Source organism: Littorina saxatilis, linkage group LG1, assembly GCF_037325665.1.
Source record: "Littorina saxatilis isolate snail1 linkage group LG1, US_GU_Lsax_2.0, whole genome shotgun sequence".
NCBI classification, from domain to species: Eukaryota; Metazoa; Mollusca; class Gastropoda; order Littorinimorpha; family Littorinidae; genus Littorina; species Littorina saxatilis.
Window position 1 is genome coordinate 100,234,437 of NC_090245.1, and position 15,947 is coordinate 100,250,383.

Below are 15,947 nucleotides of genomic sequence, written 5' to 3' on the forward strand. Positions count from 1 at the left end.
TGTCAAAGCAGCACCGCCCTGATATGGCCCTTCGTGGTCGGCTGGGCGTTAAGCAAACAAACAAACAAAAATTCAACATCAAAGAATACAATCTCTAGCTGCTCACGCTAGCTTTGCGAAATAAAGTGTTGGTTTGGTTACCAACTTCCGATCCCGCCATTTAATTTTAAACAAAACACACAAATTTAAAAGATTGAAAATTATTTAGAATAAAATTTTCTAAATAAAGTGTTGGCCTTGGTTGAAAAATTGCGACACGACCTTAATTCATGCTAACAAACATTTTAGGTTAATTAAAAAAAAATTTTTTTTATATATATATATTTTTATTATTATTATTTTTTTTTAACTAAGCTTTGGTTTTGTAACGAAAATCCGGCCTAAAGTCTTTTCATGCACACAAAAAATAAAGATAAAAATAAAAAATAAAAAATACCCCCCCCCCCCCCCCCCCCCACCCAGTTTTGTAACGAAAATCTGGCCTTAAGTCTTTTCATGCAAAAAAAAAAAAAAAAAAAAAAAAAAAATTAACCCACCCCCCTCCTATTTTTTGGGGTAATAATTTGGGATTACTGGTAGCTTTTTTGTACTACCACGTATATGTAACGCTATTTTGATAAAGTTGATAGTATTTACAGCTTTCCGGTCATAATTATGTCCGGCTACCACTCACTTTTAGGTGGCGGATGTCCACATATAACACGTGTTTCAGAATCTCTATTTTTGGGTGTGTAACTTTCAATAATGAGTGTTTTTAATTTTTTTTTTCTCAAAAAGTATTCTTAAAGTCTAACACATGTTTACACTTGCACTCCGTTTCTGTAGCTTTAGAAATAAACAAGTCCACATAAAACACATTTTTCTTTGCGGCAAATGTCCACATATCCACCCCTCAGACACGTATATGTGCGTGTGTGTGTGTGTGCGTGTGTGTGTGTGTGTGTGAGTGTGTGCGTGCGTGCGTGCGTGCGTGCGTGCGTGCGTGCGTGCGTGCGTGTGTGTGTGTGTGTGTGTTTTGGAAATAACTCCCTCGGGTGTGTACGTATGGGTTGTGAAGAAATGAATGCCCTTGATTTTCCTCTGACTAATAACTTCACACGTGCTCCTGTTCACGTGTGTCCGACACTCCCCTCGTTAGTGATTGGCCCCTCCAATATTTCTTTGAGTAAAAAGCAAGGGCATTCACTCTTTCGCAAACCAGGCTGTTGTACATTGATAACCAGACGCTCTGATTTTATTATTATTTGTGTCCCTCAGGCGGGTTTGCCAAGATCTTGAATTTGTCGACGGGAAAGCTGTGTGCTGTTCAGCCTACGGGACGACTTCATCCCACGTGCGAGCGTTCGACACGCACCTCAACTTCACCATGCAGTGTAAAGGCAGCGAGCCGTCCTCCAGCGACTGTGACAAGCCCGGCACGTGCGACACAGGAAGATACGCCTCCGTCGTCTGCTTTGGTAGCAACGACTACGTGGACGAGAGCAGTAAGTTTGGGCATGTGTGTGCGTGTGGGTAAGATGTGTTTGTGTGGGTGGGATGCGTGTGTGTGTGTGTGTGGGTGGGATGTGTTTGTGTGTGTGTGTGTGTGTTTGTGTGCGTGTGTTTGTGTGTGTGTGGGTGTGGATGGGGGGGGGGGGGGGGGGGGCAGAAGTAAAGGTTTGTTGAAACTCTGTCAGGAATAGGACGGGGTGGGTTTGGGCATGAAACTGAAAAGGGTAACGACGACATACTAAAGTAGAGTTGGCTTCCTTCCCGATGTAAACTGAATAACAGCGTCATATGTTGTTTCTGAATGAGGTTTATTTCTTGGTTTTGTTTCTACCGCTCTAAATGGGTCCCGGGATCCTCAGTTTTAATGTGGAACTAATTAAGAGCTCCCATACTGCCTAGACAAGGTCCACGTTATTGCTTTGGGAGGGCACAGTCCTAACCGACCGATTATCTCTGGAGTTTTGTGCAAGTTCTCTGAGCCCTTCACAAATATCTTGCTTATATCGGTTAGATTTACCCCTTAAATTTGTGTCTGTACATTTCCAGCAGAACATTGTCTCATCTTTGTTATCAGAAATATGTGGGGAAACTTCATAATAGGCGGCTGTGAGGTTTTCAGTAGCCGGGGACCCTTCAGTAGAACAGAACACATACCGATGGCTGTTATGCTATTTGGCGGAATAAATTCTTGTTTTTGTTCTTCTTGTTCTTTCCCTCTTTCTCTTCACTGGAACCCTTCTGTGGCACTGTGTTGAAGTTTAGTGCTGAAGTCACCCAGCCTGCTTTTGCGCTAACTCTTTAGATCATAAACTTCGCCAACCATAGCTACATCTGAGCCGGCTTCAGCCTTCTTTCCGCTGCTGGCCCCGGTACTAGAACCAGGCCTAGCAGACAACCACATCCTGCAAACAATACAAACGATACGCATGATAATGAAAATGTTGTGCGTCGATCCTTGGACCTGCTATTTTCAGGCTCAGTGTGTCGCAGGACCCATTTTCAGGCTCAGTGTGTCGCAGGACCCATTTTAAGGCTCAGTGTGTCGCAGGACCCATTTTCAGGCTCAGTGTGCCGCAGGACCCATTTTCAGGCTCAGTGTGTCGCAGGACCCATTTTCAGGCTCAGTGTGTCGCAGGACCCATTTTCAGGCTCAGTGTGTCGCAGGACCCATTTTCAGGCTCAGTGTGTCGCAGGACCCATTTTCAGGCTCACTGTGTCGCAGGACCCATTTTCAGGCTCAGTGTGTCGCAGGACCCATTTTCAGGCTCAGTGTGTCGCAGGACCCATGACTTTCTGGTACCTTTTTTTCGGCGTCTATCCCGTACAGTAAGCAGGGACGCACAGTTTAGGGAGCCCAGCCTGCTCATTTCACGTCATTAGTTCTTTGATGATCACGCTATTTTATGTTGCCTTTGGTTCGTGGCACACACACACAAACTCACACCCTCCCCCTTCTGTCTTTAGAAGAATAAGAAAGAGAATAGTTAGATTTTCCTACTCCTATAACGTGCGATTCCCTGTGGACTTTTCAGCCTACAAGTTCGACTTCCTGGACCCCAGCAAGACGAGCGGAGTGGTTGCCGTGACGCACATGGACGTTACGGGACGCGTGTGTAACACCAACTGGGACGACGCAGACGCACAGGTCCTGTGTAAAGCTAAGGGACACCTGTCTGGAATTGGCTACCCCTACTCTCAGTACAACTACTCCTCCTTCAGTAGCCGGGGACCCTTCTGGGCCAGCAGCTTCAACTGTACAGGGAACGAAACGCGACTCCAGGACTGTCCCTTCAGCGACCGCCTTCACCTCGGCAACTGCAGTAAGGCCGACCTGGCTGGGGCTGTCTGCTTCAATGACAGCGGTGAGGATTATTTGCTTTGGTCGCTATTCAGTTATTTTTGTGTTTCTTTTACCGCATAGTGCCTCCTATATTGCAATGCCACCCTCACCCACCCCCTCACACCACCCTTATCTTCAACAACAACGCCGAAAATGAACATTTGAGATTGACAATTTCAGGTGAACAACTCTTGACATTTTTTGTCAAAGGAAAAACAGAGTATGAAAGACAAAGTGAATCAGTAAGAGGCCATGCAGGCCGCCTCCTTGGTTCAGGACTCCGCAGACCCTTGCTACCAAGTTGTCTTCCTCTCGGACGCCCTTTCAGTCCTTCAGGCCCTAGAGAACGACAAACTCCCACAGCTGGCCAAAGCATTACAGATGGTCAGACAAACCAGAAGAGTTGTCCTCCAGTGGATACCAGCACCCTGTGGGATACCAGGAAATGAAAGGGCAGATGAGCTGGCGAAAGAAGGAGCCGTGGAAGACCAACCTGAAAACAGTGTCAGCTTTAGTGAGCAGAAGACAATCATCAAGGCATTGATGAGGCCAAGGACAAACAGAGATGACTACCACACAATGTCCAGAGAGCAGCAAGTCAACCTCATCAGGCTGCGTACTGGCCACAACAGGCTCAATGCTCCCATGAGCCGAAAGTTCAAGCTGGCGCCATCACCAACCTGTGCCTGCGGTCAAGAAGACCAAAGAGCGGAACACATCTTACAGCGATGTCCCTTACTAGATGAGGAACGAAAAGAAGTGTGGCCGTCACCAACTCCCTTGCAGACCAAACTATACGGCAGTCGACAGGAGTTGGAGAAAACGACAACATTTATCACCAGTGCTGGACTGATTGTGTAACCTCTGCGAACGCCAAGAAGAAGAAGAAGAGTAAGAGGACTGACTATTAGGGTTTAACGTCCTCTTAGACCAACTGGTCTATATTGGGACAGGTATTGGTAGTACGCTGAAGATATGGTGTGATACTTTGATTCGAACAAGCCCTCTGTGGCTGTCTTCTTCGACACACCAGCATTGGGTTTGTCTCGTCAAAGTATCGAAATACGATCATGATAATCAGAGACGAGAGATGATGCATGCGTGTCTTCGTGTTTTCCAAGCCCTGAGACTTTCGCTGTGAACGTGGGATCTTTTTCGTGCGCATGTGTGCACACGGGGGTGTTCGGACACCGAAGAGAGTCTGCACAAAGTTGACTCCGAGAAATAAATCTCTCGCCGAACGTGGGGATCGAACCCGCGCTGATAGCGACCAACTGGCTACAAAGCCAGCGCGCTACCAACTGAGCTACGTCCCCGCCCAAGAGTAAGAGGCCCAGAAAGCGAAAGAAAGAGGGGTTTGGGGAAGGCTTTTTCTATCCTCAACGTTTAGCTTGTCATAAGAGAGGGCCCCAAAGGGTTTAAAATCGTGATCGTGATTGGTGTTTTTTGACCTTTCTGTGACCGTGATTGCCGAAATTTCCATTTCTGTGATCGTGATGGGACTTTGCCCGTGATCCGTGATGACACAAAAATCAAGTCTCGTGATCGTGATCGTCATTTGTTTTCGTGATCGTGATGGGCATTATTGCAAAGCATTTTATTTCCAACGTACATTTTTCACAGCTGTATCACTCTATGATCCTCTATTCGTCAAGGTGTTTGTGATCGTGAAAATAAAAATCAAGGTAACTGTGATCGTGAAAGCTAAAATTTCCCTTCCCGTGATCGTGATGATACCCCCCCCCCCCCCCTTTGGGGCCCTCATAAGATTCCCCACCAATTTCAGGAGGTCGGGATTGCGTCAACTGAAAAGAGCCGCACACTCTGTAGTGTACCAGAATGCCACAATCACTTTCAGGTGTTTAGCACAACATCGTCAAGCATACAACAATTAAGCTTTACTATGATGTTACTCTGTCTGGATTAAAAAAACAAATATTAAAAGGAAGCAACCACGCTTAACATAGACAACAGTTTGAGGTGTGTGCTTGGAACCAGTGTTCTGGAGCAGAAAGCAATAAGCGGCGTTTAAGGAAACAGCAGTTTTTGTTCTCATACATTTTTTTCTGCGGGGATATAGGTCAGTCGGGAGCGGCGCTGGCTTCAAAACGAGTTGTCGTTGTCGGCGTGGGTTCGATCCCCATGTTCAGCAAGGGCTTTATTTGCCAGAGTCTCCTCGGTGTCTGAACACACCCGTGTACATGCATGCGCACTATAAAATACCCAACAGTGAAAGTCTCAGGGCTTGGAAACACGAATACACGCATGCAGGAGGGAAAAAAGGGTAGAGCCGTTCTGTGTGGCAGCTCGCTTTACCCTGTGAATAGCCCGAATTTCCATGAGTGTAACCTCACGGGTCAATATACAATCTTAATCTTATCCTTATCCTTACCTCTGTGTTGCAGGCATCCAGTACCGCATCAACCAGACAGGGTTGTCGACAGGAATCGGTCGTGTTGAAATCTCTGTGGGCGGCGTGTGGGGGACGGTGTGCAGCCGTTACTGGGACGACAGGGACGCGCGAGTCCTGTGCCGCAATCAAGGCTTCCACGATGGTTACTCCATCAAGAATACATTCGGAGCGATGGGCTCGGGTCCCATCTGGCTCAGCAGTCTGAGGTGTAACGGTTCAGAGTCCACGCTGCATAAATGTCCGCACGCAGGGTTCAACAACGAGCCTGTGGAGTCGGGGTATTACTCCTATGAGTGCAGCAGGTATTACAAAGATGCGTATGTCGCCTGTGTTAACAACGGTGAGTTGTGATTATCTTCTACTTCATACGGCAGTCAGTCCGCTTACGTCCCTGCTGCACTTAACTCGCGCTAAACAAAAACCCAGTTACCTTCCTTTTATCTTAAACGTGTCGGGGACTACTCGGCAACAAAACAACTGACTCGATCAAGCACACACTTTCACTCACAGAGACGTTCGGTGAGCAGGGCCGGACCAAATGAGTTGTAAGGGGGGGGGTTCCTCCTTTTTTTGGGGGGCAAATCAGCGAAGTAGCGAAGCCACAAGCGCACGCCTGCAAAGCAGGCGCGCGAACTAGGGGGGTCCGGGGGCATGCTCCCCCGGAAAATGTTTGAAAAACGGTTAAAATCTGTGCAATCTGGTGCATTCTGGGCCTTGTTTTGAGGGTTAAGAGCAGCATTGTTTTGGTGCTAAAACTAGTAAAAAAAACCAAAAAACACTCAAAGCAAGGTACATGCTTTTTCCAGGGGTGGGGTTCCGGAACCCCTGGAACCCCCCCCCCCCCCCCCCTGGGTCCGGCCCTGGGTGAGGAATGTCTCTCATTTGGCCAACCACACCACAGAATATGCAATGTAATAAGCTCAACCTAACTTCACTATGGAACAGAAAAATAAACAGCATTTTGCGTGCACAACTAACATCATAAATCAGCCTCTCTGTCCTTCGTACACGTAGCAAACGACAGCGTTAGTTCAGTATTGAAATGAGAAGAAAAAAATCCAAACGCAATCAAACCATGCAGAGGGTCATCATGCAAATCGTAACATCATCGTCGACGATAAAACCGTCAATACCGCCGAAATCTGCAACTCTGGCGAACAGCTTGCAAGGTATGGGAAAGTATGCACACACACACAAGTAGTTCTAACTCGACCTCTCCACACAGTTATAAAAAAACCAAAAACATTCACCTGCAGAAAAATGTGCCTTGTCAAACGTTCTGATATCTTCAATCAATCAATCAATATGAGGCTTATATCGCGCGTATTCCGTGGGTACAGTTCTAAGCGCAGGGATTTATTTTTTTTTTATTTTTTTTATTTTTATGCAATTTATATTGCGCACATATTCAAGGCGCAGGGATTTATTTATGCCGTGTGAGATGGAATTTTTTTTTACACAATACATCACGCATTCACATCGGCCAGCAGATCGCAGCCATTTCGGCGCATATCCTACTTTTCACGGCCTATTATTCCAAGTCACACGGGTATTTTGGTGGACATTTTTATCTATGCCTATACAATTTTGCCAGGAAAGACCCTTTTGTCAATCGTGGGATCTTTAACGTGCACACCCCAATGTAGTGTACACGAAGGGACCTCGGTTTTTCGTCTCATCCGAAAGACTAGCACTTGAACCCACCACCTAGGTTAGGAAAGGGGGGAGAAAATTGCTAACGCCCTGACCCAGGGTCGAACTCGCAACCTCTCGCTTCCGAGCGCAAGTGCGTACTACTCGGCCACCCAGTAGTTACTGACAATATTATTATTGAAACAATCTCAAAGCGCTAAGAGATTTATAGAGCAAATCTTAATAATAATAATGATAATAATAATACATGATATTTTTTAGAGCGCATATAGCCATGGTTAATCCCTGCTCAAAGCGCTGTACATTTCGAAAAACACATACACAAATCATAACATTGTTTACAGATATCAATTAAAAAATACTGCTCTTTCAATGTTATGTTGTTGTTGTTGTTTTTTCTTCCAGTGAAACTTAACACAGGGTATAGAAAAAAGATGGGTGGTGTCATGGTGTACTACAAAAACCAATGGACGCTCGTCTGTGATACCGGACTGACTTCTGCAGACGCTCACGTCATGTGCAGATCACTGGGTTACCCCTATGGCCATTTCATCCTTGGCAGTGCGTTTGGCGCTATTGATGCATCCATCGGAATCACCTACTACAAATGCACAGGGACCGAGCGAGATATTACAGCCTGCGACTTTACCCCCAGCAGTTTTTGTAGTTCTAACAAATACGCATCTATTGCCTGTGGAGAGGATCCTTTTGGTTTGGCAGGTAAATTGGGACATTTTGAATTTCCGGGAGTAACAGTGTGTACGTGTGTGCAAAGGATGTGTGTGTGTGTGTGTGTGTGTGTGTGTGTGTGTGTGTGTGTGTGTGTGTGTGTGTGTGTGTGTGTGTGTTCGGAATTTATGTCAGTAGTTCAGAGTAGCTTAGACTTTGTCAGGTTTCCCATGTATTCTTCATGTAAAACGTTTTCAAGACGACTGTTTAATGTGATGAATTTCTTTGAATCGTGCATATCTGAAATCATTATTCATCGTAATGCAATGAGGGCTTCTTTCAAATTGTAGAAGGTTCGGGAACTGATGTTTTGCTTCTCTGATAATGTGTTACGGACTCTCTCTGGACTCTCACTCACGGACACAACACATGACATTGTGACAACAGCAGAATACTGGGATGGCTAACTTTATTTCTGTGTCTCTCGATCTTCCCTCCTCCTCTTCGCCAACCCGACCGAAGCCGGTGGCTACAAGCCACAATGCAAAGTTGAACTACATCTCCTGAGTCAGTGGAGCACACAACAAGATACGTCCACACTATTCCCAAGTTCTCAAAGTTCTCTTTCACACCCTAGCATGTACATAGATAATCAAACTTTAGCTTGGGTCACAAACATCCAATCAACATCTTAGTAACCACCCGTAACCACGACACTCTAAGCAGGTTACGTGTTTCAATGGTTAAACGTAAGACAAGAGGAAGGGGAGGAGCACAAAAGAGGGGAGGGGGGGCTAAACAACTGACCACCTGCCAGCTGAGCTGGTATTCGATCCATCCGACAAAGGAATTAACACCCTCTTAACGAGGCTTTGATCGGGGCGCGTCAAAAGACACGGCAAGAGCATCCTCTGGGAAGCTACTCCCGGTTAGGCCATAAAAGTTACGCAACTGGCCAGCGGCTACCCGTCTCCTCCTTAAGTTCAAAGGCTTAAGTTCAAAGGATCAAAGACTGGTCAGAACATGGACACAGATGGCTAAGCGCGCTTAGGATCTACCGGTGACTGGACATGTGCATCCCAAAATTTAAATTAGAACAGATAATGGCATTACACAAAACATAAAGCGATCGGCAACATGAACTACAAACACTAGACTGGACAATGACAACAACTTTACTCTACCCTGTCACAAAATGATTAGTGCTTTCGTCGGCTTGAAGCTTCTCCAAAGCCTATACAAAAATAAACAAGTCGCGTAAGGCGAAAATACAACATTTGGTCAAGCTGTCGAACTCACAGAATGAAACAGAACGCACTGCATTTTTTCACCAAGACCGTATACCCGATCGTGGAAAAGGCAGTAAAATCGACATGCCTGTATAGCGCGGTAGTGGTTGCGCTGAGCGGGATAGAACGCTTTTCTGTAACTCTATTCTTTTTAACTTTCTGAGCTTGTTTTTAATCCAAACATAACATATCTATGTTTTTGGAATCAGGAATCGACAAGGGATAAGATAAAATTGTTTTCAAATCGATTTGGAAAATTTGATTGTAATCATAATTTTCATATTTTTATTTTCAGAGCTTGTTTTTAATCCGAATAAGCATATTTATATGTTTTTTGAATCAGGAAATGACGAAGAGTAAGATGAAATTCTTTTTGGATCGTTTTATAAAAAAATAATTTTGATTACAATTTTTAGATTTTTAATGACCAAACTCATAAATTAATTTTTAAGCATCAAAGCTGAAATGCAATACCAAAGTCCGGCCTTCGTCGAAGATTGCTTGATCAGAATGTTAATCAATTTGGTCAACAAATGAGGGCGTGACAGTGCTGGCTCAACTTTCATTAAAAGCCGGATATGACGTCATCAAAGACATTTATTGAAAAAATTTAAAAAACGTCTGGGGATATCGTACTCCGAAACTTTCTTGTGAAGTTTAATTAAAATCGGTCCAGTAGTTTTGTCTGAATCGCTCTATACATACACACACACACACACACACACACACACACACCCCGCGGGTTAGGGGGAGTCCCATATTGGTTGGGACTAGAAAGAATTTACCCGATGCTACCCAGCATGTCGTAAGAGGCGACTAACGGTTCTGTTTCTTCTCTTCTTTTGTCTTATTTCTGCCTTACCAGTCCTTTCACCTATATTTCCTTCCAAGAAAACTCTCCCTACTATTCCCTGCAGTTTTCCAATTCTTTTCTTGTTGTCTTATTTCTACCTGACTGGATCCATCACCTTTATTTCACTTACCAAAAGTCTTCTTTTCCACATCCTTATTTCTCTGCACCCCGCATGTCGTATGAGGCGACTAACGGATTCTGTTTTTCCTTTTACCCTTGTTAAGTGGTTCTTGTATAGAATATAGTCAATGTTTGTAAAGATTTTAGTCAAGCAGTATGTAAGAAATGTTTAGTCCTTTGTACTGGAAACTTGCATTCTCCCAGTAAGGTCATATATTGTACTACGTTGCAAGCCCCTGGAGCAATTTTTTTATTAGTGCTTTTGTGAACAAGAAACACTTAACAAGTGGCTCTATCCCATCTCCCCCCCCCCCTTTCCCCTATCTCATCTCCCCCCTTTCCCTCGTCGCGATATAACCTTCGTGGTTGAAAACGACGTTAAACACCAAATAAAGAAAGAAAGAACACACACACACACACACACACACACACACACACACACACACACACACACACACACACATACACCACACCCCCCTCGTCTCGATTCCCCGTCTATTTTAAAACATTTAGTCATGACTAAATGTAAAAACGACAGCCACTTTCTAACATGGTCCATTAGCATGTAAGCTCACTTTGCTGGTCAGTAAAAATAAAACAAGAGGCGAAGCCATCAAGGCTCACGTAAGAAATCGACAAACAGTAACACAAACTCAATCACTCCGTCACACACACACACACACACACACACACACACACACACACACACACACACACACACACACACACACACACACACAGAAAGAGCATAGGTGAAACTGTGCAAGAAAGCGAGACACTAGATCTAGATCTGTCTGTCTGCATGTAGCCTACTTACAGGGACATGACTGCCAACTAGTCTCGGCCCGCTCAAAATAATAATGACCGAGACTTTCAGTACTTCCTTCGCGTGACGTCTAACCCTCTTACGTCATAATGTGACGTCAATGTAATGTGACGTCTTCAAATGTTAGAGTTTCTACCACAGACATACACACGCACGCACGCACGCACGCACATACGCACGCACGCACAGACAGACAACGTTACGATCGCGTAGGCTACACTTACGTGAGCCAAAAAACAGATCGATTGCTGACGTTGCAAAATTCAGGATTAAAAAAATGGCTACGCGTTAGTTACTCACTTACTGGTTGCTTTTTATATTTAGTCAAGTTTTGACTAAATGTTTTAACAAAGTCGGGGGGAAATCGAGACGGTGGTGGTGTATGTGTGTATGTATGTATATGTGTGTGTGTGTGTGTGTGTGTGTGTGTGTGTGTGTGTGTGTGTGTGTGTGTGTGTGTGTGTGTGTGTGTATGTGTGTGTGTGTTGAGCGATTCAGAGAAAACTACAGGACCAATCTTCATGAAATTTCACATGAGAGTTCGTGGGTATAATATCCCTAGATATTTTTGTCATTTTTTCGATTAATGTCCTTGATGACGTCATATCCGGCCTTTTGTTAAAGTTGAGGTAGCACTGTCACGCTCTCATTTTTGAACCAAATTGGTTCAAATTATGGTGAAGTAATCTTCGACGATGGCCGGACTTTGGTATTGCATTTCAGCTTGGAGGCTTAAAAACTAATTAATAAGTTTGCTCATTAAAGTTGTCATTAAAATCGATTTTTCACTAACAGATTTAAAAATAATTGCATCGTATTCCTCAATTTTTCCTAAATTAAAAAATATATACATATGTTATGTTTAATTTTAAAAATGTGCTCAAAATGACAGAAAATAGGTTAAGTTAGTAGTGCGTTCGCACGCAACGCGGAGACGAGCGTGACCCGTCTCGGTCTGTGGGGGTGGTTAGTCGAAACTATCTTGATGCGGGTTTTTGACTCACATGCGAAGCAAAAGTGAGTCTATGTACTCACCCGAGTCGTCCGTCCGTCCGTCCCCCCCGTCCGTCCGTCCGGCCGTCCGGAAAACTTTAACGTTGGATATTTCTTGGACACTATTCAGTCTATCAGTACCAAATTTGGCAAGATGGTGTATGATGACAAGGCCCCAAAAAACATACATAGCATCTTGACCTTGCTTCAAGGTCAAGGTCGCAGGGGCCATAAATGTTGTCTAAAAACAGCTATTTTTCCCATTTTCTCTGAAGTTTTTGAGATTTAATACCTCACCTATATATGATATATAGGGCAAAGTAAGCCCCATCTTTTGATACCAGTTTGGTTTACCTTGCTTCAAGGTCAAGGTCACAGGAGCTCTTCAAAGTTGGATTGTATACATATTTTGAAGTGACCTTGACCCTGAACTATGGAAGATAACTGTTTCAAACTTAAAAATTATGTGGGGCACATGTTATGCTTTCATCATGAGACACATTTGGTCACATATGATCAAGGTCAAGGTCACTTTGACCCTTATGAAATGTGACCAAAATAAGGTAGTGAACCACTAAAAGTGACCATATCTCATGGTAGAAAGAGCCAATAAGCACCATTGTACTTCCTATGTCTTGAATTAACAGCTCTGTGTTGCATGACCTTGGATGACCTTGACCTTGGGTCAAGGTCACATGTATTTTGGTAGGAAAAATGTGTAAAGCAGTTCTTAGTGTATGATGTCATTGCTAGGTTTAGCTGAAGGTCAAGGTCATGTAAAGGTCAAGGTCAAGCATGTGAGTCGTATGGGCTTTGCCCTTCTTGTTAAGTGTTAATCTGTTACTTCGATGCCGACAGCTTGACTAAATGTTTTTATAACGCTTCACGCGACTTTGGTTTTTTGTTTTTTTTTAATGTTGGAACGTTAGGAGTCTATTTGTTTCTGGATTTTTTTTTGCAGTTGACAACAACAGCTATATTTAACTGTGATAAAAAAAATCATTGCTTGATACTGGAGTTTGTGTCTTTCAGTTAAGAGGGTTCTCCTCCTGCCAGATGACCCCAGTGACGATAGCCATGGTTATGTGAAGTACCAGCAGGACGGGGTGTGGGGAGAGGTGTGTGCCGCCACCTTTGATGCCAACGCTGCTAACGTCACCTGCAGGCAGCTGGGCTTCTATGGAGGTGTGCTGTATAGGCCGTATACTACTAGAACCATAATGGTGAGTGTGTTTCTTCCTTCCTCATCAATTTAGAGATTCCTGATAATAAGATATAAGTTACGTTGAACGTTTTACGTAGCTGTGCCGGTTAGGCCGTAACTATATTACAGCAGTGGTGTTGTTCCTCCCTCAACAATTTAGAGACAACTGGTAAGAGAGAAGTTACATTTATTACAACTAACATGTCAAATGGTCTTGTTCTTCGTCTAGCTATCTAGAGATAACTGATTAGAGAGACTGTGAACGTTTTACGAAGCTGCGCCGTATAGGCCGTATACTACAACCAACATGGTGAGTGGTTCTGTTCATCTCTCGACAGTTATGATTTTAGAAATTCCTAATCAGACATAAGTCATGTTAACAGATTGGTTCTGTTCATCCCTCGACAGTTATTATTTTAGAAATTACTGATTAGACGTTAACACATTTACGTAGTGGCTTTGTCGTATAGGTCATATACTACAACCAAGATAGTGAGTGGTCTCTTCCCTCAGACACTTAAGTTCGATTGTAGAGAAATTACTTTTTAACATTTACAGAGGTTTTCCCTCCATATATGGGAAAGGCTCCTAATATGGACCACTTTTTGTTTCATGCTGATAACTAGCTTGTTTTCTTGCGAAGAAGTTTTATTTTGTGTTTGGTAGTCCTTCTCTCTTAGGTTAACCGCTAGGCATAATTAGAGTGAAATAGCATTGATAGATATTCAGCAAAAATTAAATACAGAAAAAAACAAATGTCCATATTAGGAGCCTGGGCGCCTAATATGGACCACTGAAGCGGCCTTCACGAATCACTGTAAAAAGCCCCCTATACTTCAAAATAACATGATACAACTTAGTGTGTAAGTCAGACTAATTATAATATGCTTTAGATTTATCTGTTTCGGGTTGATTGTTTGTTTGATTGTTTGCTTAACGCCCAGCCGACCACGAAGGGCCATATCAGGACGGTGCTGCTTTGACATATAACGTGCGCCACACACAAGACAGAAGTCGCAGCACAGGCTTCATGTCTCACCCAGTCACATTATTCTGACACTGGACCAACCTGTCCTAGCACTAACCCCATAATGCCAGACGCCAGGCGGAGCAGCCACTAGATTGCCAATTTTAAAGTCTTAGGTATGACCCGGCCGGGGTTCGAACCCACCGGCCGGGGTTCGAACCCACGACCTCCCGATCACGGGGCGGACGCCTTACCACTAGGCCAACCGTGCCGGTTTTCGGGTTGATGAAAGCATTATTTGAAGCACACCAGGAAACTAGAGAAGCTTATCAAAAACAGAGTGAACATAAGTGAAATTATCAACTTCCACGAAAAGAAGACTATTTGTTGTAGTTTTGTTTAAATCTCGAAGGCTAGTTATAGGTTTTTTCCAGTAAGCTTCTGAATGAATTAATGAAAATAGCATTTAGCTTTTATTTTCTTTGATTTGTTGAAGGTGGTCAATATTAGGGGACTCACACATACTTTGCGATTTTGCTATTATTTTTTGTTTGCAGTAGAAACTCGGGGTCAACACTGCTAAAATGTAACAAATACGGTCTTAGCTGTCATATGTAGCAATTTTTGTGTGATAAAAGCTTTGGCTGTGGACAGAAACGAGTCCGTTTTAGGCTGAAAATTTAGAGTGAACCCTGCCAAAAGTGAAAAAAAGAGAAAAAGCCTAACGGTTTTGAGGTTTGTGTTTCTGCAACTGTTTTGACATGTGAAAGTTATCCAGAGAGGGTGAATACAGCCAATGAAATTGCTTTGAGCGCTCTAGCGCAGTTAGTTTGTCAGAACAGGAGGTGGTCCATATTAGGAGCCGGTCCATATTAGGAGCCCTTCCCCAAATAAGTTACTCACACTAAACTTTGATTGTTCCTTTGCCGAAGGCTCTTGGAGTTGATTGTAGATTTGGAAAGAGAGTTATTGTGGTTAGCTCAGTATGGGCCAGTATAATGCCAGTAACTTACACCAAAGCGGTGAGTGGCACTTTTTACTTGCTCAGGCTAGTTCTGCTTATTTCAAAAGAACCGTTTCTCTACTCAAATTCTTCAGTATTCTAGGTGCCAGGAAAGCCCATCGAATTAAGATTAGAACTGCATAATTTTTCTTTTCCAGCTAGGGCAGTCTCTGGACCCAAAACAGTCTTCAGAGATTTGTTTTTCCGGCTGTTTTCCAGCCTAACTTGTGTATTTCATTTTTATACAGCCAATACTGACTTCCAACCTGAAGTGCAAAGGAACTGAATCGTCCCTGGACGACTGCCCGAAGACAACCGTCCCTGACTCTGCCTGGTGTGACTACTATGCCCCTCGTGCTGGCGTCCTCTGCTACAATGCCACTGGTGAGCTCTGTTCATTCTCTGCTACAATGCCACTGGTGAGCTCTGTTCATTCTCTGCTACAATGCCACTGGTGAGCTCTGTTCATTATCTGCTACAATGCCACTGGTGAGCTCTGTTCATTCTCTGCTACAATGCCACTGGTGAGCTCTGTTCATTCTCTGTTACAATGTCACTGGTGAGCTCTGTTCATTCTCTGCTACAATGCCACTGGTGAGCTCTGTTCATTCTCTGCTACAATGCCA

The 15,947-nt window shown here is 43.9% G+C and overlaps 1 protein-coding gene across 1 annotated transcript in view; it reads left to right on the forward strand.

Moving 5' to 3' along the window:
* Positions 1 to 15,947, forward strand: part of LOC138957062 (uncharacterized) — a 213,563-nt gene that overhangs the window by 63,677 nt on the left and 133,939 nt on the right. Inside the window, exons 16-21 of the mRNA XM_070328263.1 lie at positions 1,258 to 1,484; positions 3,024 to 3,353; positions 5,737 to 6,084; positions 7,803 to 8,117; positions 13,180 to 13,370; positions 15,570 to 15,705. Of these exons, the coding sequence (XP_070184364.1) occupies positions 1,258 to 1,484; positions 3,024 to 3,353; positions 5,737 to 6,084; positions 7,803 to 8,117; positions 13,180 to 13,370; positions 15,570 to 15,705 (1,547 nt within the window). The remainder of the gene's footprint in view (positions 1 to 1,257; positions 1,485 to 3,023; positions 3,354 to 5,736; positions 6,085 to 7,802; positions 8,118 to 13,179; positions 13,371 to 15,569; positions 15,706 to 15,947) is intronic.